Here is a 22,157-nt window from a genome sequence, read left to right as displayed (position 1 = left end):
TCTAGTTAATGGCATACATTATAGCAAGGTTCAACTATATTTCAACTGAAAATTTGCACTGTGTTCTCGGGACAAGGGTGTTTTTCACAACTCTCAGGTTTTGAAAGTTACAAACACGTAGGCTAGTAGCCTAATAAAACAGAAATTCTCAATGTGAAGCGAGTTCATTTCCCAATAAATCAAAATGGCCTGTTTGTGTTCAAATGGATAAATACATTTTACAATTTCTTAAAATCCCATTTAATTTCTGACACTGGTTGTACTAAAGTAACACTAACTATATTAAATATGGCAGTTGATTTTTCTAAATGTGTGGCTTCTGTTTATCAGAACATACCATAGATGGTTTTATTTAAACTAGTTATATTGATTTAATCGTGTTAATAAGGAGCCATATACAAGGATTACATGTGATAGGTCTACTATATGCTTACTTTAATTAAACTTTGGTCACTATGTCAGAACTACCGGTATTCATAACCTTGCTCATTTAACCCCTCATAAAATTGTACTAAAATACAATGTAATAAACTGCTTTTTGTAGTTTTCTAAAACTACAAGCTATCCAACTAAAACTGTCCTTGTTAATATCAAGTGCTTTTCACACAGAGGCCCCATGCGGCGCGTCATGATGGCATCTCACCCGGATATGAATGCCGGAGCCGGTTGTATCATTTCCGGTGTACAACAGAGCTGTGGTTTAGATCTGTTTACAAACTAGAAATATTAAACCCTAAATCTCTAGCATTATGTCCCGAGGCTCGAGCGCGGGGTTTGATCGACACATTACCATCTTTTCCCCAGAGGGGAGACTCTATCAAGTCGGTGCGTATCGATGAAAATGTGTCTTTATTAAGTCGAAAGAATAAATGCTCAGTCATTTTGCAACATGTTCATTCTGCACCTTCTTTAGCTCATGCTATTGTATTTACAGCAGCATTAAACATTGATTTGTTTAAAACGGACGACAATAAGTATGAGTGGAATATGTTGTTAAAATGAATTCGCTTTTTGACACGTTTATCAATACTCGTTTTAGCTTTCACTTACATGACAGATCCATCTGAACTCATTGTTTTTACCAATATGGATAAATGTACTTTTGGTTTCATAATGTTAACAATTATGTTTGCAGAGATTTATTTAATACTGTTCACATGTGAAATCGTTACACCTGTAAAATCTAGGTTATGTCTTGCATGCAAAATCTGTTATGAATTATTTGCCCCTACATTTAGAATTAAAATAAATAGAATATATATATATATATATATATATATATATATATATATATATATATATATATATATATATTTGTATATCTCGTATGGGTAAATTTTATCTTGTATATTAGTAAAAGACTAATAATAAAACATCTGGTTGTTAAAATAAGAATTTGACCTTCTTTTTTTTTTGCATTTTAGGAAGAATTTATGACCATTGATCATTAAAATGTTCATTTTATTTTCCACAGAATATGCATTCAAGGCCATTAATCAGGGAGGTCTTACGTCATTAGCTGTTCGAGGGAAAGACTGTGCGGTTGTTATAACTCAAAAGAAAGTTCCAGTGAGTCTGTTTGTATTTAATTTAATTTATTTTATAAAAAGTGTGTTTATATCTCCATGTGACATATTAACTATGCAAAAAAGAAATGTTTCAGTGACAATGGCAGTTGTATGAGCAATACTAATGTAATCTTATTCACCCAGGATAAGCTTCTCGATGAGTCCACTGTCACTCATCTATTCAGAATAACAGAAAACATTGGCTGTGTGATGTCTGGCATGACAGGTAAACTCATCTCTGTACACCGCGATTGTCCAGCTTGCGTTAAGTTTGGAAAATCTCCTTTTGTGTGGTGAAATGTTAAACTGTGTATTAATTTACACCACGTGTGGCGTCTTATGTTTCTCTCTGAAGCTGACAGCAGGTCGCAGGTGCAGAGGGCGCGATATGAAGCTGCTAACTGGAAGTATAAATACGGCTATGAGATCCCAGTAGACATGCTGTGCAAGCGCATTGCAGACATCTCACAGGTGTACACACAGAACGCTGAGATGAGGCCTCTGGGCTGCTGTAAGTCTACAGTCTGCATATGAAAGCTGTCCTGAATCGAATCAAGTCACATTCATTTGTATAGCGCTTTATACAATACAGACTGTTTAAAGTGTCCCTATTATAAATCAATATTCAGCTAAAGTCTGTTCAATGTTGATTCAGCTCAGTTCAATGTTTCAAACGTCAATCATAAAACAAATTCGGTTTTGATTTAAAACAGTGTCATTATTCAGCTCAGTTTAGTTCAGCGTTGATTCAGTTCATTATAATAATTGTGTCAGTGTTGCAAAGTTCAAAATGTCAATGGCAGCTCTACAGAAAGCAATAGTGGCTTTTATTAGCATTAACAGAATTAGTGTCTAGACATGCCACGTACGACATATTATGCAGTAGAGTGTGAAACAATCTGTAGTATTCAACAATAAATACTGTGTTATGTTAAAATGTTATCACATCACTGTTCAGCATCGGCAAGAAGTGTGCACTTATCTAAAAAATCAATATGGCCATATTTGCTGTTTAGTTTAATATGTGTGGGTAAAATGCTCAAAATTTTAGTAGTCCGTGAAGTCATCATGAGACTAGTATTAGGTAATGTCTATAACATTGCATTGTGTGATATTACATTTACCACTAGATAGCATTTACATATGTCCTGTATATCCACCACCAAACCATAATATATTAATGGTGAAAAATCCCCTCAAGGTACTATCGGTTACTAGTACAAGGGTGGCGCTTTCATACTATCTACATACACTAGTGTTCAAAAGTTTGTAGTCAGCACGATCTTTTTTAATAAGGGAGTTAACGCATTTATTGAGCAAGGATGCATTAAACTGATCGAATGTCACAGTAAAGAGATTTTCAAGGCTACAAAAATGTCTATTTCAAGTAAATGTTTTTTTTTTTTTTTTTTTTTTTACCTTTCTATTCATCAAAGAATCCAGAAACAAAAATATCAAGTAGCACAACTGTTTTTAACATTGATAATGAGAAATGTTTCTTGAGCCTAGAAGTAGATAGTATCTAATATCAAGTCTAACGCATTGCATTGTGTCATCATGCAGTATTAAATATAATGTTCTCTGGTTCAAATACTTGAATTTGAATAAGTATGAAATTTGAAAATTTGAAAAAAGTATGAAATTTGAAATACTTTCACTGCACCTGTATATCATGTATTTATGCAAGTATACACACAACATGCCTAGTAAGAAGAGTACTATCGTAGGCCATTCAGGACATTTCAGAATTCAATATTATGGAATGTTATTGTTATATAAATAACTTTTGTTTTTAATGTTGTCTCTTAATATTGTTTGGACATGTCAGGTATGATTGTGGTTGGCGTGGATGAGGAGCTGGGGCCGCAGGTCTATAAGTGTGATCCTGCAGGCTACTACTGCGGCTTCAAGGCCACTGCTGCGGGCGTCAAACAAACAGAGGCCACAAGCTTCCTGGAGAAAAAGGTGAAGAAGAAATTGGATTGGACCTTTGAACAAACAGTAGAGGTATAAGTTCCTTCTTCTGCATCACCGATGGAATCAATACCCTTTATGTTGTGTCCTCTTATTTTGAGTCCTTCTATGCACTTGTCATCCTTACAGACTGCAATAAGTTGCTTGTCTACCGTTCTGTCCATCGACTTCAAGCCTTCAGAGCTGGAGATCGGGGTTGTGACCACAGAGGAGCCCAAGTTCAGGTGGGTTTGTACGTTGCAAGTGAAACAGGATGTAACATTTACATATTACTACATAGCATTTACATATTTACATATGCCCTGTATGTCAACAGCCAAACCATACTCTATAATTGGTGAAAAATCCCCGCTAGGTACTTCCAGTTAGTAGTACTAAGCTGGTATTTTCATACTATCTACATACTGTACTGTTCAAATGTAGTTTTTTTTTTATTTTTAAGAAGTTAACTTTTATTCAAGTAAGCATTAATCTAAAGTGACAGTTAAGACATTTCTTATGTTATTAAATACACATTTCAAATAAATATTCTTTTCATCTATCATCAAAGAATCCTGAAAAACTGCATCACGGCTTCCGCAAAAATATTAAGCTGCACAAGAAATGTTTCTTGAGCAGCAAATCATCATATTAGAATGATTTCTGAAGGATCATGTGACACTGAAGACTGGAGGAATGATGCTGAAAATTCAGCTTTGCATCACAGGAATACATTTTATTTAAAATATATTAAAAATAGAAAACTGTCATTTTAAATTGTAATAATATTTCACAGTATTAGTGTTAGAACTGCAGGCTTGGTGAGGATAAGAGACTTAACAAAAAACATCATACTGACCCCACATTTTTTAACACTTATACAAAATTCTGTAATTAAATACTCGATGGTCTAGGGATAGGCTGATAGGTTCTTAACTCAAATGCTTGCAATTGCATCATTCTCTATAAGGCACAGCTGATTGGTTTCTGCTCTATCAGTAGCCAATGAACTCGCTGCTTAACCTTTATATACTGGTCAGCATTTGCCTTAGCAGAAACCCTCCACCTTCCCCAGCTCCCCAATTCATGTACGCTATATTGTACGGCAGCAGCATGTCTTACTTGCTCACAGCAGTGTGTCTCGTGTGGTTCGGCAGCAGCAATAACAGCATTACTCCGCCAAGACCAAATATATCAACAGTGTCATACCCATTACCAATGCCAAACACTCGTGTTGTCATGACGGAAGTGTATTTATTTTAAACCACTAGGTCATTAAAACTTTTTTTGTCATGTTGTGTAAAAATGATTGACTACACGTATTAAAGTTGTGAAATTTCATTTTGTAGTAATGTATATTTCTATGTATTTCAGAATGTTGTCAGAGTCCGAGATTGACACCCACCTCATGGCTCTTACTGAACGGGATTGAGAATATCTGCACGAGTCCTTACCCTGTCACAAAAAAAGTCTGAGAACTACAATCATGTCATCAATATTCAGGTCAACTGTTGTTTTTTGCTGTTTATGTAGCTTTTTTCTTGCAACAATACAATAAAAATAATTTTTTGGAAAACAGTTTTTTTTTTTTTTTTGGTGTTACTATTATTTTTTTCAAATTTAATGTGTATTTAATGTGTATTTATGTATATTTGTTATATATATATTTGAGAGAGAGATATTAGTGCTATCAGATTAGTTAATCGTGATTAATATAATATATGTGTGTATATATATTACATTTATATATATTTCTGTGTGTGTATATACTGTATATACACTGCCATTCAAATGTTTTGGATTGGTAAGAGTTTTAATGTATTTAAAAGAATTCTTTGAATATTAGAATGATTTCTGAAGGATCATGTGACAGTGAAGACTGGAGTAATGATGCTGAAAACTCAGTTTTGCATCACATAAATAAATTATATGGTAAAATATATTCAAATAGAAAAGTTATTTTAAATTTTCATAATATTTAACAATATTACTGGGTTTTTTTTGTATTTTCAATCAAATAAATGCAGCCTTAGTGAGCATAAGAGAAGGTTTGGGACTTACCAATCCCAAATCACTTACCGATCACTGTCCTTTCCAACAGATAAAAAATCAAAACCTGACAACCTCTGCTAGAAATCTTATAATGGCCCAAGTTTGGATCTTCTAACAGGACAGTGATCCAAAAACAAACATCAAAATCAAAACAAAAATGGGTCACTGAGCGCAAAAGCATCTGCAATGGCCATCCCAGTCCCTGACCTGAACCCTATAGAAAATGAGTGGGCTGAACTGAAGAGAAGAAGCGCCAACATGGATCTGGGAATCTGAAGGATCTGGAGAGATTCTGTATGGAGGAATGGTCTCTGATCTCCTGTCAGGTGTTCTCCAAACTCATCAGGCATTATAGGAGAAGACTCAGAGCTGCTATCTTGGAAAAAGGACGTTGCAAAAAGTATTTAATAAAAGGGGGCAAATAATTGTTCCCAATGTGTTTTTGAGTAAAACATTTATTTCATAATGTGATTTCCCCCCCCCACCCACCCACCCACCCACCCACTTTCAATTATTTTACTTCAATGAAAGGTTAGATTTTTGCTAATTTTTTTTTATTAGCTTTAACAATGCAGATTTATTTTTTACAGCCATCTTTGATCATATTTACCAAGGGGCAAATAATTCTGACCAGCACTGTATATGCAGACACACACACAAACATATATATGATATATATAAATTGAATAATGTATATAAACAAACTTTTATGTTAGATGTGATTAATCAATTTGACAGCACTAATATACACAAAAAAGCCACTGAATTATTATTAATCTGTATCTTTAATTTATGCGCCATAATCACCATAATCTGCCTCAATCTGCTCTTTAGAATGTATTTTATTCAGGGCCAGTAGTGAATTTACTGTACGAAATCACTAGAAAGCCTCCTGGGGTCTCGATCCCCTTCATTTATGGTAAGCAGTGTGCGTTTGCACCTGTCTGGTTTCCTCACACTCTCTTTAAGATGTTAATAGCATTTCCTAAACTCTCACTACAGAATCCCCTCCAGACGTGGTATTTGCATAAATGTAGTGCTGCTCGCCTAATAGAGAGACGGCAAACAAGAGCCGGATTTTCCAAGTGCCGGCCTGCTGTCATTTCTCGGAGCTGGCTGAATCATACGAGTATTATCCTGCAGTCACAGGAGCTGCGAAGAGCCCTGCGTCTCCTAACCAGACTCCACAGGGCTCGCAAATCGAGCGCTATGACTAAATCATTTGCATGGACCTCTTTAAGAGGTGTCTTAGGGACTGAACGGTATCTCAAAATCAAAAAGGCGCGCTGTCCGGATTCACATTCGGAAATAAGATGAGTTAAGCTGAAGGTGGAGTCCCTTTAAAGATCTCAGGTTTGTATTCAAATCAAGAAAACCACACACACTTGACTTTCCTTTACTGTAAAGGCCAAGGCAAAAAGTAAAGTGTGACTGCGAGTTGAACTGCATGACTTGTAGGTTGTGAATGTGAAAGTTTGAGGAAATTTTCTAGGAGTTTCACTTCACACTGTTGGCTTAAGTACATTTTAAATTGACTAGGAATATGCTAATAGATGAACGAGTTCTCTTTAGATCAGAGGCATTAACAATGTGTAACACTACACCCTTTCCCAAGAATATCAACTTTCTAGTAATATATCAATCTAAAGTGTTTCCTGAGGGTGAATTGTTGACTAATTTGACTAACTATTCTGCATAAAGCAGCATTGTGCAATCACACGCCGTTCCTTATTTTGGGAATTCAGGAAGTCGGGGAACTCAGCTTTGCCAATTTTGTCAGAATGGCTCTTCCTGCTCAGGAAATTCCAGTCGACTCAGCTGACGGAAAACAGAGTACGAGTTCTTCAGTTTACAAGCACTTCTCCTCAGTGACACAAAAGGATATTTAAACTTCCTCATTTCTCTGGTAGAACCGTTCTCATGCATTTCCAAGGAAGGACACAAAGTGAAGTTTAAGGTTTTTAATTTAAAATGCGTTACGTTTCAATCTTCTATATACACATTTACATGTTAATATAAAAATAAATCTGTCTGTATACACAATATTTTACATCACAGTACAACAGAAACGCAGCCGTTGATTTCAGCTGACAGTACAGTCTATCATAGAGAGCCAACGGTAGGGTTTTGTCGGCCTCTCTCCAGTGTTGCTCTAATACGCCCTTTGTTTCCAGGCCTCCTTTGTACATTTGTCTTGTACTCGCGCCGCCAACGAGCCGTGAGCCGCCTGTGACCCTGCGAGCTCCGCGGCGGGCTCGTTCCTGGGCACCTTGAGTGAGAACATCTCTATCTTTCTCCATTCAACAGAAGTCCTACTAGTCCTCTTTCCTACTGCCCCATCATTTTAATGTCATCATACATCTGTGAAATCAACAAAAAGCAAATTAGGAAAACCTAAGCAAGTTTACTTTCAAAAAAAAAAAAAATTGAACATCAGATAAGCTTACTTACTTTATCATCATCATCATCATCATCAGATGTACATTGGTCTTCATTATCCTCGTCGCTATCCTCTGACTCACTATCTGGTAGTTCCCTAAGGTGTGGCGCCGTGAGCTCATACAGGACTGTTTGGATGTCTGAGTTCGCCCGGCCATAGGTCAGGTGATAAGGCGTGTGACCGCCGTACGTGAAGCTGTGGACATCAGCGCCTTTGCTGATTAGAAGTTTAACCAGCTCAAAGTTCTGGAGGTCCACCGCTAAGTGTAGAGCGGTTCGCCCATTACACTGCTCCTAAAGACAAACAAGCTTTTTTAGCCATTTGCTTTTGAAATGCGGTTATTCAATTTGTGAGGCGCAAACAGATTTGGATAGCTAGAGAAAATCTCATTTTTTACCTGCGCGTTGATGTCCGCGCCAAGCTGGACGAGGCTTTCCAACAACGACAGGTAGCCCTGGATGGCGGTCACGTGGATGCATTTCTGACCTGGAGAGTAAAGGAAAGTCAGATCAGATGTGTCCAAATGAAGGGAGAGAGGATGATCGCGAGCAAAACGTTACATAGCAAACCCCCTCTTACCGTTATAGTTTGGTGTCTGGAGGATGGCTGGGAGGTGCTGCGGGCAGCCCTGCGTTAGGAGGCCAAAACAGGCCATTGAACCTTTCCTGCAGGCGATATGGAGGGCGGTATTCCCACAGTCATCCACCAGGGACGCGTCACAGCCGGCCTTCAGCAACTGCTCTACTATACGAGGCTGCTCTGTGATGACGGCCAAATGCAAGGCAGTCTGAAATGAGAAGAGAGTGGTTTAGTGTGAAAGAAAAGCCAGAAATGGAGCTTAAGTTTGATAATATACACACATAATAATAATAATACAAAAATATCCTTTATGTACCTGTCTCTGGTTGTTCTGTGTGTTGAGGAAGGGGTCACCATAGGATAAATCAATCATTTTTAATGCAGCATCATTGGCCTCGTGAATAATGGCAAGATGTAAATACCTTTAAAAAATAAATAAAAAAATGGTTATGCAACCGTGAGAACATTTTTATTTATAAAACATCAACTCTTTTGGGTGTGCAGAGAACTGTAATTTTCCTAGTAGGGACATGCGCAGCACGCGCGCGTCTGAATGTCTGGCACGCTGCCCGGGACTTTCCGAGTTGGCGCAGCCCCGCCCTCATTGACGCCAGGACAGAAGCTCCGCCCACATCGACGCGGTGCCAGAGAACAGTCCGTACTGATGCAGCGTTTCTGTTTACATAAAGCCCATTATGACTGCAGGTTTTGTGACCTGCGCATGCGCACTACGGTTTGTGAATGGAATGAGAAGGACTTTAACTGTGCTTAAGAACAATCAACTTTGGACACTGAAGAATTTTTTTTTTTGCATTACAATACGTACTGTGAAACAATTATATATTTATGTATATAAATAAATAAAGTTATAATAAAGTTCTTTGCAAACTAAAAGTTATTATTTTAGTCATTTAATGATTGAAAGAACAATCATAAACCTTCACGTTTTTTTAGTATTATACTGATAACTTGCTAAAAAAAATAAGATTTTTTTTTTTTAATAAATAAATAAATAAATAAACAGTTCTCTGCAACCTAAAAGTTTTGTCTTTCCCATGCGTCGTGCATTATGTAAACTGTTTGAAAAAAAACAGATGCACAAAATTGCTTTTGCATGATCTGCACGAGACTGTTTTTTAAGAAAAACTTACGTGTCTCCGTCTTCGGTGCGCTCTTTCCTCCAGGGCTCGTCCTCGGCCACATTCATCCGCCTGAAATCAGACACCACGTCCGGGTATTCATCCTCTTTTAGCGAATCCAAACCGCTGTCTAAACGGTCGTCGTTGCTCGCAAGTATTTTCCCAGATTTGGGTCCGCGGCCATCGTCATTATAATCCATTTGGTTGGTGTTGCTGCTTCGGTAAAGCTCCATGTTTGTGTCGGAAGTCTGTGTAGCTCTTGTGGACTGTGAGAGTTTCAGGAGTGTTAAAAAGAGATGAAGAGGGAGGCGGAGCTTATCGGAGAGTGGGGGATTTCCAAAGTGTGATTGACGTCCGAATTGTGTTCTAGAGGGAATTAACTGCGCCAGGAGTTTGGGGAAATTTTCTCTGCTTCGTTAAACACACTATCAGACCAGTAATACTGAAAGCTCGTCTTTTCCAGTTGCAAAATATTCCAGAATCCAGTTAAGGCTGGCTAAAATGTAACAACAACAACAACAACCAAAAAATGTCAGAAAAGAAAATATTTAGTGCACTACTCTACAATGTGTACTTTGGTGGTTTGCAAAAAGTCCCATTTTCAAACATCTCAAAATTTTTGCAGAAAGATATTGAATCATTCATATATTTCAAATGGGTCCTGTAATTCTGACATTGCAACATGGGAACAAAACAAAATAATACATAAAATATGATTACACATTATAATGTGTAATATAAAAAACTAATTTTTAATTAAAATGTAATTTTTTTTTTTATATATTGTATAATTAAATGATATAAAAATATAAATATTTTTAAATAGTGTTTACCATTTTTGCTGAAAGAAAGATATTGAATTATGCATATAGATTTTAGATGGTTTAAATAATTAAATTAAATTTTGACATAGCAACATGAAAAACTAAACAATACAGAAAATGGTATAAATATTGTATAATATAAAGCATATAATATACGTTAAATACATATACATTTAATATAAAAATAAAATATTTTAATATGGATAATATTTTATATAAAATATATTTGACTATATACATTGCTTTAACTTTAAAATAAGTTTAGCATTTTTTTTATATATATATATTTAACCATTAAGTTATATAAGATTCAACTATTTTTTTTAGTCAGTTTAATGTAATTTAAGTTGGAATGACTTAAAGTCCAAGTTGATTCTACTTAAAAATTACAGCAAAAGGCAGCAACTTTATTTATTTTTTTGGGATTACATTTTTTTCTTTTTTTCTTTTTTATTGCTTTAATTATAAATGAACAACTGTAGTAAAATATTAAATGTAATATTCACTGCATATATATATATATATATATATATATATATATATATATATATATATATATATATATATAATGGCAGCAGCAGTCAAGTAAATGCATAGACAAGCAAACAAAAACTAAAAGTGCTTTAGTGGAATCAGGAAAAAATCTATATATAATAGAATAAGTTCTTAAGCATCAATGTAAAGTAAAGGAAGTAGACTGTATGGTGCCAATATCTTGCTTCCTCATAGTCTGAAGAATGGGAAACTCCTCTATGTGTAGTTCTGCCGTGAGAGTTTGCCCACAGAGTCATTTACACTAAAGAAGCAAAGAATGTGTCGAGATGTGTTTTACTCGTGGCGCATGCGTGTAAACTCCAAGACTGCCTGTTCTCAAACACCATAGTTACAGTAGCTATGCGTGGTAAACCCCGAAGGCAGAGGGTGTTCCTCTAAAACGCCACTGCATTTGCAATGTACATTGTGCACAACAGAAAGCTATATCTCCCATGAGGGAATGCTTTTACTATTGTAATCTTATACCAGTGACCTACAAACAGGCTTAGTGACTTGCTGAAGGGTTTTGTCTCTGATACAATAATTAATTCGAGTATGACAAGATGTCGAGCGGATAATGTAGGACGGATAAGTGCAAAGTGACCTACAAATAACAATGCATCTGCTTTGCAGTGATATATCAGGAAGTCCAACTCATTTATTCTGATCAAACACTGGAAACTCTGAAAATGTTCCTTTTCGGTATCATGTGATCAGTGTGGATAGGACGTCCTGTCCAAACTCAGCTCTTACATAGATAGGTGACGTGAGCTCTCATCAGCATGTTTATGAGCGGGAATCTTTGGTGGGAGAACAGTGGGCTGACCATTACTAAACCTCTTTTGCTGAGGCAGATGTTAAAGCAGCATAAACACACACTTCCTCAAGTGAGCGCAGGCCAAGACAAAGACCGTCCGGCACATTTAAACGTGATCATTGACTCATCATTTGCCGTATGTCATGTACTTCACATGTAGCATTGCTGAAATAGAAAAGAAAACAATAAGAAGTTCACATATGGATGTGGAGCTTAAGGAATAGGTCTTAGTCAGGTTGGACACCATATTGAAAACAAAGCTGTAAAGGAATAGACTTATGTAAAAATTATATGATCGGTGAGTTGTGACGACATATGTTTTTACATTGCTGTAACTCATCAAAATAGGTTCAGCAAATTTAAACTTTTTTTATAAGTTAAAGAAAAAATTAATGTAATTTAAGTTGAAATGACTTAAAAAGAGTAGTGAGTAGTGCGCACTAAAAAAAGGTCCTAGATCACATAATTTTCATAACTCACAACTTTCAAAACTATTTTATGGAGTATTTGTCGACGGATTTTTTCTTTTTCTTTCCGGAAAGACGTTTTGTCAGCTTGCATGGACAACAAGCAGCCTATTTTGTTACCCGTGCTACAAATTGTAGTCAAATTACAGGACAAAAATTGTTGTTAGTAACATATTGATTTGATATGCAATGTTGCACTGCTGAAAAAACACTCGCAACAGAAGAGGCCTCCGTAATCTGTCGAAAAAGAGCCTCGCCCTCTGCCATTACACAGTGCACACACACCAGGGCTGAAATTAAAAGGAGCTTAGGGCAAAAAATCCATAAAAAATCATAAAAATGCTTCCAAAAACCAAGATATGGTGCAAAAAAAAAAGTGTCTGTATAAGTTCTTGTATTTAATATAAGCAATATCACACGAGCAAAAGTGCTGTTTTCCTGAGCACATTTCCAAATGTGATATTGATTTTATACAACAATTCAAAAAACAATAGGCTATAGGTGACTTGCTTTTTAGACACAATATCGCCTGTTCCTCTATTTTGCCATCAAAAATACAGATTTTTTCTTTGAAATGGGCCCCTGAATCGCAAAGGCCGCCACTGAAATGCTGAGCACAAAAGAAGATGTTTTGAGGAATATGGGTAACCAGACATTGACTGCCATATAGGGGTTATGAGGTCCATCAACTTTTTGGTTATTCATATTCTTCAAAATATCTTCTTTCGTGCTCAGCAGAAGAAACACAGGTTTGGAACAACGTGAGTGAATTTTTGGGTGAACTATCCCTTTAAATCGATGAAAAGTGACAGTGAAGATATTTATAATGTAACTAAAAATTTCTATATAAATAAATGGCGTTCTTCTGAACTTTCTGTTCATCAAAGAATCCTAAAAAAAAAATGGATCATGGTTTCAAAAGAAATCTTAAATGTTTTCAACATTGTTAAAATGTTTCTTAGCATATTAATGATTTCTGAAGAATCACGCGACACTGTATAAAATTTCACAGTATTAATTTGTACAGTATTTTTGTTCAATTAAATGCAGCAACCCCAAACTTTTGAACAGTATAATTGATATAAGTTCATGCCAGTGTCTGAAACTGGTTAAACAGTATACCATGATGGTGACTTTCCCAATAGCTTGTCAGGCTAAAAGAATGCCATTTCACTCATGTGTAAGCATAGTGTAGTTTAATATGAAACTTGCTCACATGAAACAGCATGTTCTGACACACAATCTGCTGACTCATAGTGAATGACACTGAATGTTTAGATACAGGGAGGACGTGTGTGACCCACCCTCTCCACACGCCACTGGAATTTCCATTTTCTTCCAGACTCCTCTAGTGTCACTTACATGTCTTATATACACTGGAGATATAGGCTGCTATGACTTTTCAAAACTGAAAACAGGGTAAATCACTAACCTGATTATATCTTCTCTTTAGGCTTCCCCCATCTTTCCCTCAAAAGACATATACTGTTTAAAATCCCAGAGGTGTCAACGGGGATTCTGCCGTGTGTGTCACTGCACAGGACTTTTAAACAGGTCATCACAGTTTTCCCAGTGTTTAGCGGTGGACATTCCATGCAGTGGGGAATCCTGAAGCTCAGTCCATGAATCACACAGGTCAATCAGAATGAATGGAATGTGACTTCTCACCTGAAAGGGTGCAGTAGTCCCCCATGTTATGTAATGGTTATGAGTAGTTTAACCTTTAAAGCAGGAGAGTTTGGGCTGTATCGAGTGCATTCCCTGCATATTTACCTCACAGGTTTTCTCTCACGCAAAAGTTGCCCAGACAAAGCATTTGCATTTAGTGCAGGTGAAGTTTTCATTTGTTGTCTATAGAGACAATTCAGCAGATACAACTTTCTCTCTCTCTCTCTCTCTCTCTCTCTCTCTCTCTCTCTCTCTCTCTCTCTCTCTCTCTCTCTCTCTCTCTCTCTCTCTCTCTCTCTCTCTCTCTAATATTTCTACAAATATTTAGTTGCATGAACTCTTGGTGCAGTTTAACAGTCCCAGATGTAATCTATGTAGGATTTTACCATAGGGATTTTACACACACTAGTGCCCTACAGCGCCCTCTAACGGATACATATTCTTTTGATACTTTTGGATAGAATAATCTTTTATTCTCGAAAACGATACATATATTATATCCTTAAATAAAATTGTATATTGCTTTTACGAAACGAGTGTGTACAACATTTTAAAATATCTGTTTATATATTTATAAAAGCTGGGCTGTTTTGCAACATTCTTTGTATTAGAAAAGCGCGATTACTCGAATATTCCAGGAGATGGCGACAGACTGTAAGAAACAGTAGATTCAGAGCGCGCGACCCGTTTCCGTGCAAGGTAAAGATACTCTCTCAATTAAATATGTAAATAACCTCTCAAACTATGTTTTTAGCAAATAATTTAATATTTAAGATAATCTTCATATTAGTCCAAAAGTTCCAGCTATAGCCAACTGGTTTAAGGCACTCTTTTCTAAAAGCATAATGTAGGCTACACAATGTTTTGTTTTTGTTAGCCTACTTTGTCCGTAATTATTAATTATTTTAAAGAAAGGCCTATCCAATGCACAAAGCATTATTAGCCTAAATGCTAAAATTGCTACTATCAAAAAAAAAAAAAAAATTGCAAATGCTTATTTAAAACATACTCAATTATGAAAATATTTCTAATTATATAATGATGTCCATGTGATCATTTTGAGCTAATGGACCAAAACTGTGTTAGTGATAAATACAACACGGGCCCTAATTAGAGATGATATGAATTATTCAACAGTCTGTCTGAGTAAAGCTGCCAGAATCTGTGTGAAAACATCAGTCCACACGGAACAGCCTCATCCATCCATCCATCTTTTTTATAAAATGCTAATATGTCCTTTGTATACTGATAAAGTAATTGGTTATAAATATAGTCATTGATTATTACAGGTAGCGCGATCTTCTTAAATAAAAAAAACTTTCTAGGCTACTAACCTCAGCAAACTGGCCAAGCGTCTCCACTAGTGGTTTCTCACGCTCATTTGCCGCACAGATGAGTGTCCTGGGAGGAGAATCCCAGCTGAACATAATGGGATCCTAACAGGTCTGTGGCTTCAGCATCCACCCCCTCCACAGGAGAAAGAGATGCGTCTCTTATCAGCGTCTGCAGATTCTGCGGGTTATCAGCAGCCTGTCTGACCCCAAACACACTCACATGGGAAAAACAGTGGAACACATTCCCATCGTTCACTGTACAGATGTGTTCATCACTGACATGTGCTCGGCCACCAATTACAATATAGGCCTAACCTATTTTTGTATTGTAGGCCTACTGTTGAATTTTAATAGTTCGTTCTTGTACGCAACGGTAAAAAAAATAAAATAAAATAAAAAACACCTATTAAAGCAGTCACTTTAAGACAGATTGCTATTTCTGTAGGTCTATATGGACATTTAACTTAAAAGTGATTTAGAAAAAGTAATAATTTATAATAATAATAATGTATATTTAGAGGGAATTATTTATTAGTCGAGTTAGCTTGAATGATATTATTAGAAACATGTTTATTCATTTGAAATATGCTTCCCTGTCCTCCGAGACAACATACATATTATTTTAACTTGAATTATTATTAAAATATAATTAAATATATTTATAATTAAAAAAATTAAAAATAAATCTGGTTTAAAAAAAACGTTAAAAATGTTTTAATAATAATAGCGATAAACATGAAATGTGATAATTAAAAAGCTAATTCTTATTAAAAAAATAAAAAATAATAATATATATATATATAATTGATATGAATCATTGATTTTAAATAAAACATTTAAAATGAACAGTTTCATATAGGCCTATTATTTGTAGGAAAGTAAATTAATATATATGATATTATTTTACATTATTTTGTACATTTATGTTTTTTTTTTTTTTCATTTATCCAGAGATATAGTATCTCAGGATAAATGAAAATAAATACATGTACATTTATAAAATAATTTATGCTATAATGTATGTATGTAATGATGTATATAAAACATGCATATTCTGTATAGCTATAGATGGACATTTCTAATAATAATAAAAATAAAGTTCAGTGCATGTAGATGGACCGATCTCACATTACCGAGCAGGAAACTGAAAACATGGGAAGGTTAAAGAGCCCATCGATCCCCTGAGACCTTTTGAGATAATAATCTGCTGCCCATTAGAAATGAATCTGTAACTGGATCAGCTCATTAATGCCCGTCCCGCCCCTTCGTTCGAATGCCAGCGCTGATTGGGCACAACTGCGTCATTGACAGTGACCTCACACAGAACCTGAAGGCGACCCAAAGGATAAAACGCGAGCGGGAAGCATCAAGGTGACAGTGTCCAGCCCGCATCCTCTCTTCAAGTTTCATCTGGACTCTGGGTGAATCCGACGAGAAGATGCCACGAGGATTTTTAGTAAAAAGGAGTAAACGTGCCTCATCAGCATCCTACAAGGTGCGTGCGCAAGAAGAAAAAGAGCCGCGCAAGGAGGACCTGCCAAGCCAAACTTCAAATGCAAGTGTCCTGGACGTGCTGGAACCTATGAGAGAATCATGGGCAAGTGGTATCAGCTCTAAAAATGAGCAGACGCGTCTTCTGGAGGACTCTGGGGTTGTTGGAGAGAGCGTCGATGACGCGCAGAACTACTTCAGCCACCCGGAACAGAGCGCGTCATCTCCGCGCAACAGCACCGACTCCTACAGCCCGATCAAACCCATCAGCACGGAGTTTTTGGACAGGTGTCTGAGCTCACCAGCCATGGCAGAGTCCTTTCCCTTGGCCACCCCGGTGTCTTCAATCGAGCGTCTGCTAATGAACCACTCTGACATGAAGTTTGGCACACCGGTGCCCTCTTCGGTGCCCACCTACCCCGCGTTTCATCAATGCGTAAAACGCGCGTTCATGGACACAGAGCGCAAAAGCAAAGCACCAAAAAAGCCTAAAGTAATCAGAAAGCTCAACTTTGAAGACGAAGTCACCACCTCACCAGTCCTCGGGCTTAAAATCAAAAAAGAAATGCCCGAGTCAAAACTGGCACCGCAAAGTGGCAGAAAGAAGCCGCTGGGTGAGTTCATCTGCCAGCTTTGTAAGGAAGAATACCCTGATCCGTTTTCTCTGGCCCAGCACAAGTGCTCCAGAATCGTGCGGGTTGAATACCGCTGCCCGGAGTGCGACAAAGTTTTCAGCTGTCCCGCTAACCTCGCGTCTCATCGCAGATGGCACAAACCTCGTGGTCTGAGTACCGGAGACGCGAAGAAGCCCCCGCTGGAGGCGCGTAACCACGAGAAGACCTCAGTGGAGGGGAAGGAGAACGCCAGCAAGATGAGTGGAAACAATCAGCACCAGCTGAGCCCGGACAGCTCCCAGCAGCATCACAGATCAGCACCGGACAGCAACATGATGCACAGAGTTTCCCAAGACCCTCCTCTGGATCAAAGGTACCTGTCCTCCGAGAAATGCTTTGAGATGCACATCGGCCCCGCGGAAAGCTCAAGGTTGTTCGATCACTGCCCCGATGAGCCCGACAGGTCCACCACCCCTTACTTGCCCTCGCCCGGCCCAGAAGAAGTGTATGAATGCCACTACTGCAGCAAGAAGTTTCGCAGGCAAGCCTACCTGAGGAAACACCTGGCCGCGCACGAGACGATCAAAGCATCCCCGTACAGTCACATCGAGAGCGGGCAGATCACTTTCCCGTGTCACCTGTGCGGAGCGCACTTCCCCTCCGCGGAGATCAGGGACAAACACAGACTCTGGCACGCGGTCAGAGACGACCTGCTCCTCAGACCCGATCTGACTCTGAGCGCTGGAGAACAGCAGATATTCTCATGCAAACACTGTCCCTCCACGTTCTTCAGTTCTCCAGGCTTGACCAGACACATCAACAAATCTCATCCCACAGAGAACAGACAGGTGATGCTCTTACAGATGGCCGTCAGGCCGGGGTGCTGAGCTCAGTTCTGAAACAGTTCTGATCATGTCTAACGGTTTGTTGTTAATATTATCACCCAATAGACTACATCCAGTGTCTTTATGTGGGAATATCGAACTTTGCAACGTTTTCTTTTTTGATAACAGAGCTAGTTTATGTATTCTTTGATAATCTTGGGTAACACTGAATAACTTTTAATAAAAGTACACCAATTTATTAACAGACATTATAGGGGGTTCCCACACTTTTGATCATGACTTTTTCAGTCACATATATATATATATATATATATATATATATATATATATATATATATATATATATATATATATATATATATATATATGAAGAGTTCAGATGCAAAAGCCTCTAAGTGTCATCTGAAATTGTCTTCTAGAATGATCATTTTTATCAAGCTCGTATATTTAATTTCAGTAATTTCACTTAAATGGCAATGAAAATGACCTATTAATTGTCATTTAAGTGAAATTACTGAACTTAAATATACGAGCTTGAAAAAAAATTTCAGATGGAACTTAGAGGCTTTTGCATCTGAACTCTTCATATATATATAATTTTAAATGCATTTTAATAGAAATTTCTAGTGTATTAAATATATTAGAGCTGAGAAATATAAATATTGCTTTTATTTTGTATTTTTATTATTTGAAAATTTCAAATATTTTTCAATATTTTCAATATATTCAAGTTTTCCACAACTGTGGGAACTCTGTAGAATTCTTTTCACATTAGTTCTCACATTTAAATGTGAATATTATGTATTCACATGTATAATATATAATATTATGTTCACTGAAATGTTTAATCCATCTCTAGTTGAAACTCATTACTGATAATAATTCTTTGGATAAAGTTATGAAGTGTTACCCTTAAAAAGTACTTAATGTTGCCAATTTAATTTCATTCATGAAACTGTTTATAGCGGGAAAGACATCAAACCTATTGGGCTTGAGACTCAAAGCTCTCAGCAGGTTCTTTCATAAACATATATCATTATAATATGGGAAAAAGTAAATGAATATATTTTGCGTCTCATTGTAAAAGTAGCTCCCATGGAAAGCTTATCTAGTCTCAATCGTCTTAGAAGCTGCTTTGATTTCTAGATCATGAATTAAGGTACTGTACTTTCATATTTTAACTGACACCAGTAGCTGCAAAAAAAAAAAAGAAATAAAAAAAAATGAAATGTATTTATATAATAACTGCCAAGAAATGCCATATCATACATCAAGACTATTAGAGGCCTACATGTAACAATAAGTGTAATTTATATTTTCATATGTAGTCATTTTCAGCTGTTATGGGGGAAATGAAGAGGTCAATAAACCGAACTGTCTTCAAATACCATTAGCTTATTTGTTATTTGCACAAATCCACTGGAGAAGCTGCTATTAAAACAGGTTAAACATTTGTTGCACCCAGTAACTGCACAGGATTTGCTATGTTGTAAGAATACTTTTATTCTTAAGTGTAGTTGCACATCCACTCTCCTTCGACATCCGATACAAATGTATAGATATACAACCGTATGACAACATTGTGGATCTGTGCTTGTGTGTTGTGCAGCTGTTATATCAACACATGCAGTTAGTACTGGAATCATGCAGCATTTGGTCAGTAGTAACACACAAAATCTACCCATGAGGATGGTTTTTTTTTTGTTTTTTTACCTCTTGAAATTACGCACAGGTTTCAGTTGCTCGTGTGCAGGCCTTTAATATACACCTTATCATTTCAATCCAGAAGGGTGCTGCATGATTTCAACTCCACACATATATATATTTCTTGAGATAAATTTCTAAATGATTTCAAATTAAAAAGAAAAACAATAAAAATCATGAAGTCTCACATAGCTTTCAAGAAAATATACAAACTTGACTTTATCATGGCAACAGTTATAACTTGCATCCGTAGTCTACAGGGTCAGTTACCCTTTTATCCCTTAAACGTGGAAGGAAGAAACGCAGACCAAAAACTAGTGTACACTTCCACGTCTAAAAAAAACAAAAAAAAAAACAAAGAGAAGAAGAACAGAACAAGATTACATTAAAGGCTTTTGAACTAGCTCAAAAAGTCCTCAAGCGGGTAGTTCGGTTCAATTTGGCAACGTCGCCGTCTCCCTGCAAGACCTGTTAATGTGGCGTCTCATTCACACTTTCCTTAAAAATCCCATCCGAGATGAGATGAATCAAAACGAGCGCTGCAGTCAAATGATTTATGCTGTAAATGAGCTGATAAACCAGCGTGGGCTCGTCTCTAAGGCTGCTGTGCAACGAAACAAAACCTAGCCATACAGACACATTCAAGCTGAAGACTTGTTCTAAGTGGCCTTTTGATTTTTTCGTTTTTGGTTGATTTAAATACTGTCAAATATGTACACAGATCAGATACTGTTCATACACTATACACATACATTAAATATGTATATATTTTATATTTATAGATATATACACAGTTTCAAATGACAAAGGGGCGGTTCAGTATAACAGTAACAAAAAAAAACAAAAAAATCAGTAACGTTCTATTGAAGAGAAAACTAAATGTACAAATTGCAATAAACCGTGATCCATAAAGAAAACCAGCAAATAAACCAACAAATGTGAGTGTCAATGTTACATAAAAAAACATGTTCCACATTAGGAGTGAAAAAAACAAACTGAAATAAACGTAACAGCAAGAAGTGTTTCAGTTTAAACGTAAATCTGCTCCACAAACATGTCGAGCACTTCTCCAGCCGTCGAATATGTCGAAAACCTCAGTGCGTCTTCTGTACAAATATATATATATAAAAAAAAAAAAAAAGTTGTGGTTGATACGATGGCGACTTTTTTATGCGATCACTGGCACTCTGAGTGGAGGGCAGCTTCAGTGGCACCAGCTACGACGACAGCAGAGGAACTTATTGAAGTAAAATGCAATGCGATATCCATCAGCGGTTGACAAAAATAAACATTTCGGTTGTCTTTGATCTTTCTGGCTCTGGATGGGAGGAGTCGGACAGCTATCGCAGGCAAGAGGGCGTGGCTTGTCTCTGACAGTGCAGTGGGCGGAGTTCTGGAGTGTCCCGCAGGAAGTTGTCGTGTGTGTGTGTTTTGCTCACTTAAGTCAAGTCTTGTTGGCGGAACCCGAGGAACGGCGAAGCTTCATGGACATCCGGCTCTTGCTAGCACGAGGTGACATTGGCGAGGCTAAATCGCTCCCGTCGACCTGCATTGCTGGACTTTCGGCCAGCTGACTCTCGAGGCATGAGCCTGTCGGGGGAGGGAAGGGAGGAGGAAGAGGAAAAGACAGAGATCAGAACGTCACGACGGCCAGAGCGTTCGCACACGTTAAACACTGCGCTGTTCTCAAAAGTCTACTCGAGTGACGCATCTCATTAAAGGGTTAAATTCAGCTTGGGTTTGTGAATTAGAATATGAAATATACAAGGAAATTGGGTTGAAAGGAGGGAAATACTTTTTTTTTTTACTTTTTTTGTAATCTAAAATCAGTCTCATTGTGAATTTCACTCAGATTGGAAAGGGGAAAAAACCTCTCTGATACTTTGGTTAAAGCCATTTTGGCAAAATGTACAATAAATGAAACCAATTGAGAGCAAAATAAGTGCGAAAACCCCTTCCTGTGGGGCGTGAGAGGTTAAAGCACCAGTGCATTGTGGGTGAATTTCACAGAGCGTATCACAAGGGATGCTGGGACTAATCAACGCTGAAATCTGACACGTCGTCCCTTGGATGAGACCAACAGGGGTGCAGTTATGATATCGCAACACAAACTACATTGTAAAAGAGG

General features: G+C 37.1%; 4 protein-coding genes across 11 annotated transcripts in view; 2 read left to right on the top strand and 2 right to left on the bottom strand.

Moving 5' to 3' along the window:
- The first annotated feature begins 663 nt into the window (after positions 1-663).
- psma6a (proteasome 20S subunit alpha 6a) lies at positions 664-4,965 on the top strand. The gene is made up of 7 exons (XM_079853671.1): positions 664-825; positions 1,475-1,569; positions 1,713-1,794; positions 1,924-2,079; positions 3,397-3,575; positions 3,672-3,766; positions 4,896-4,965. The coding sequence occupies exons 1-7, from the start codon at positions 750-752 to the stop codon at positions 4,951-4,953; spliced, it is 741 nt and encodes a 246-aa protein (XP_079709797.1). The 5' UTR covers positions 664-749; the 3' UTR covers positions 4,954-4,965.
- A 2,554-nt stretch (positions 4,966-7,519) lies between these two features.
- On the bottom strand, positions 7,520-10,524 carry nfkbiab (nuclear factor of kappa light polypeptide gene enhancer in B-cells inhibitor, alpha b). The gene is made up of 6 exons (XM_079854378.1): positions 9,744-10,524; positions 8,909-9,014; positions 8,593-8,800; positions 8,411-8,499; positions 8,025-8,306; positions 7,520-7,934 (listed from the first exon to the last, which is right to left on the bottom strand). Exons 1-6 carry the CDS (start codon positions 9,962-9,964, stop codon positions 7,902-7,904), a joined length of 939 nt encoding a protein of 312 aa, XP_079710504.1. The 5' UTR covers positions 9,965-10,524; the 3' UTR covers positions 7,520-7,901.
- Positions 10,525-16,701: 6,177 nt separating this feature from the next.
- Positions 16,702-18,577, top strand: insm2 (insulinoma-associated 2). The gene has a single exon (XM_079853532.1). The coding sequence runs from the start codon at positions 16,814-16,816 to the stop codon at positions 18,365-18,367; it is 1,554 nt and encodes a 517-aa protein (XP_079709658.1). The 5' UTR covers positions 16,702-16,813; the 3' UTR covers positions 18,368-18,577.
- A 1,229-nt stretch (positions 18,578-19,806) lies between these two features.
- The window catches only part of ralgapa1 (Ral GTPase activating protein catalytic subunit alpha 1), a 70,888-nt gene continuing 68,537 nt past the window's right edge, over positions 19,807-22,157 (bottom strand). For 6 of the 8 annotated variants that reach the window (XM_079854212.1, XM_079854217.1, XM_079854215.1 and 3 more), the window contains one exon: positions 19,807-21,619. In XM_079854212.1, the coding sequence (XP_079710338.1) occupies positions 21,474-21,619 (146 nt within the window). In that variant the 3' untranslated portion in view covers positions 19,807-21,473. The remainder of the gene's footprint in view (positions 21,620-22,157) is intronic. The other 2 variants (XM_079854219.1, XM_079854214.1) reach the window with 2 other exon arrangements.

The sequence above is a fragment of the Squalius cephalus genome, assembly GCF_949319135.1.
Source record: "Squalius cephalus genome assembly, chromosome: 20".
NCBI lineage: Eukaryota > Metazoa > Chordata > Actinopteri > Cypriniformes > Leuciscidae > Squalius > Squalius cephalus.
This window is presented reverse-complemented; position numbering and strand designations above follow the sequence as displayed.

Excerpts from the sequence above, each read along its gene's own strand:
- psma6a (XM_079853671.1), top strand. The coding sequence starts at position 750 with ATGTCCCGAGGCTCGAGCGCGGGGTTTGATCGACACATTACCATCTTT. Across the intron at positions 826-1,474 it reads GGGGAGACTCTATCAAGTCG|AATATGCATTCAAGGCCATT; the intron begins GTGCGTATCGAT and ends TATTTTCCACAG. Across the intron at positions 1,570-1,712 it reads TAACTCAAAAGAAAGTTCCA|GATAAGCTTCTCGATGAGTC; the intron begins GTGAGTCTGTTT and ends TTATTCACCCAG.
- nfkbiab (XM_079854378.1), bottom strand. The coding sequence starts at position 9,964 with ATGGAGCTTTACCGAAGCAGCAACACCAACCAAATGGATTATAATGAC. Across the intron at positions 8,307-8,410 it reads GCGCGGACATCAACGCGCAG|GAGCAGTGTAATGGGCGAAC; the intron begins GTAAAAAATGAG and ends GTTTGTCTTTAG. Across the intron at positions 7,935-8,024 it reads ATGATGATGATGATGATAAA|ATGTATGATGACATTAAAAT; the intron begins GTAAGTAAGCTT and ends TTGATTTCACAG.
- insm2 (XM_079853532.1), top strand. The coding sequence starts at position 16,814 with ATGCCACGAGGATTTTTAGTAAAAAGGAGTAAACGTGCCTCATCAGCA.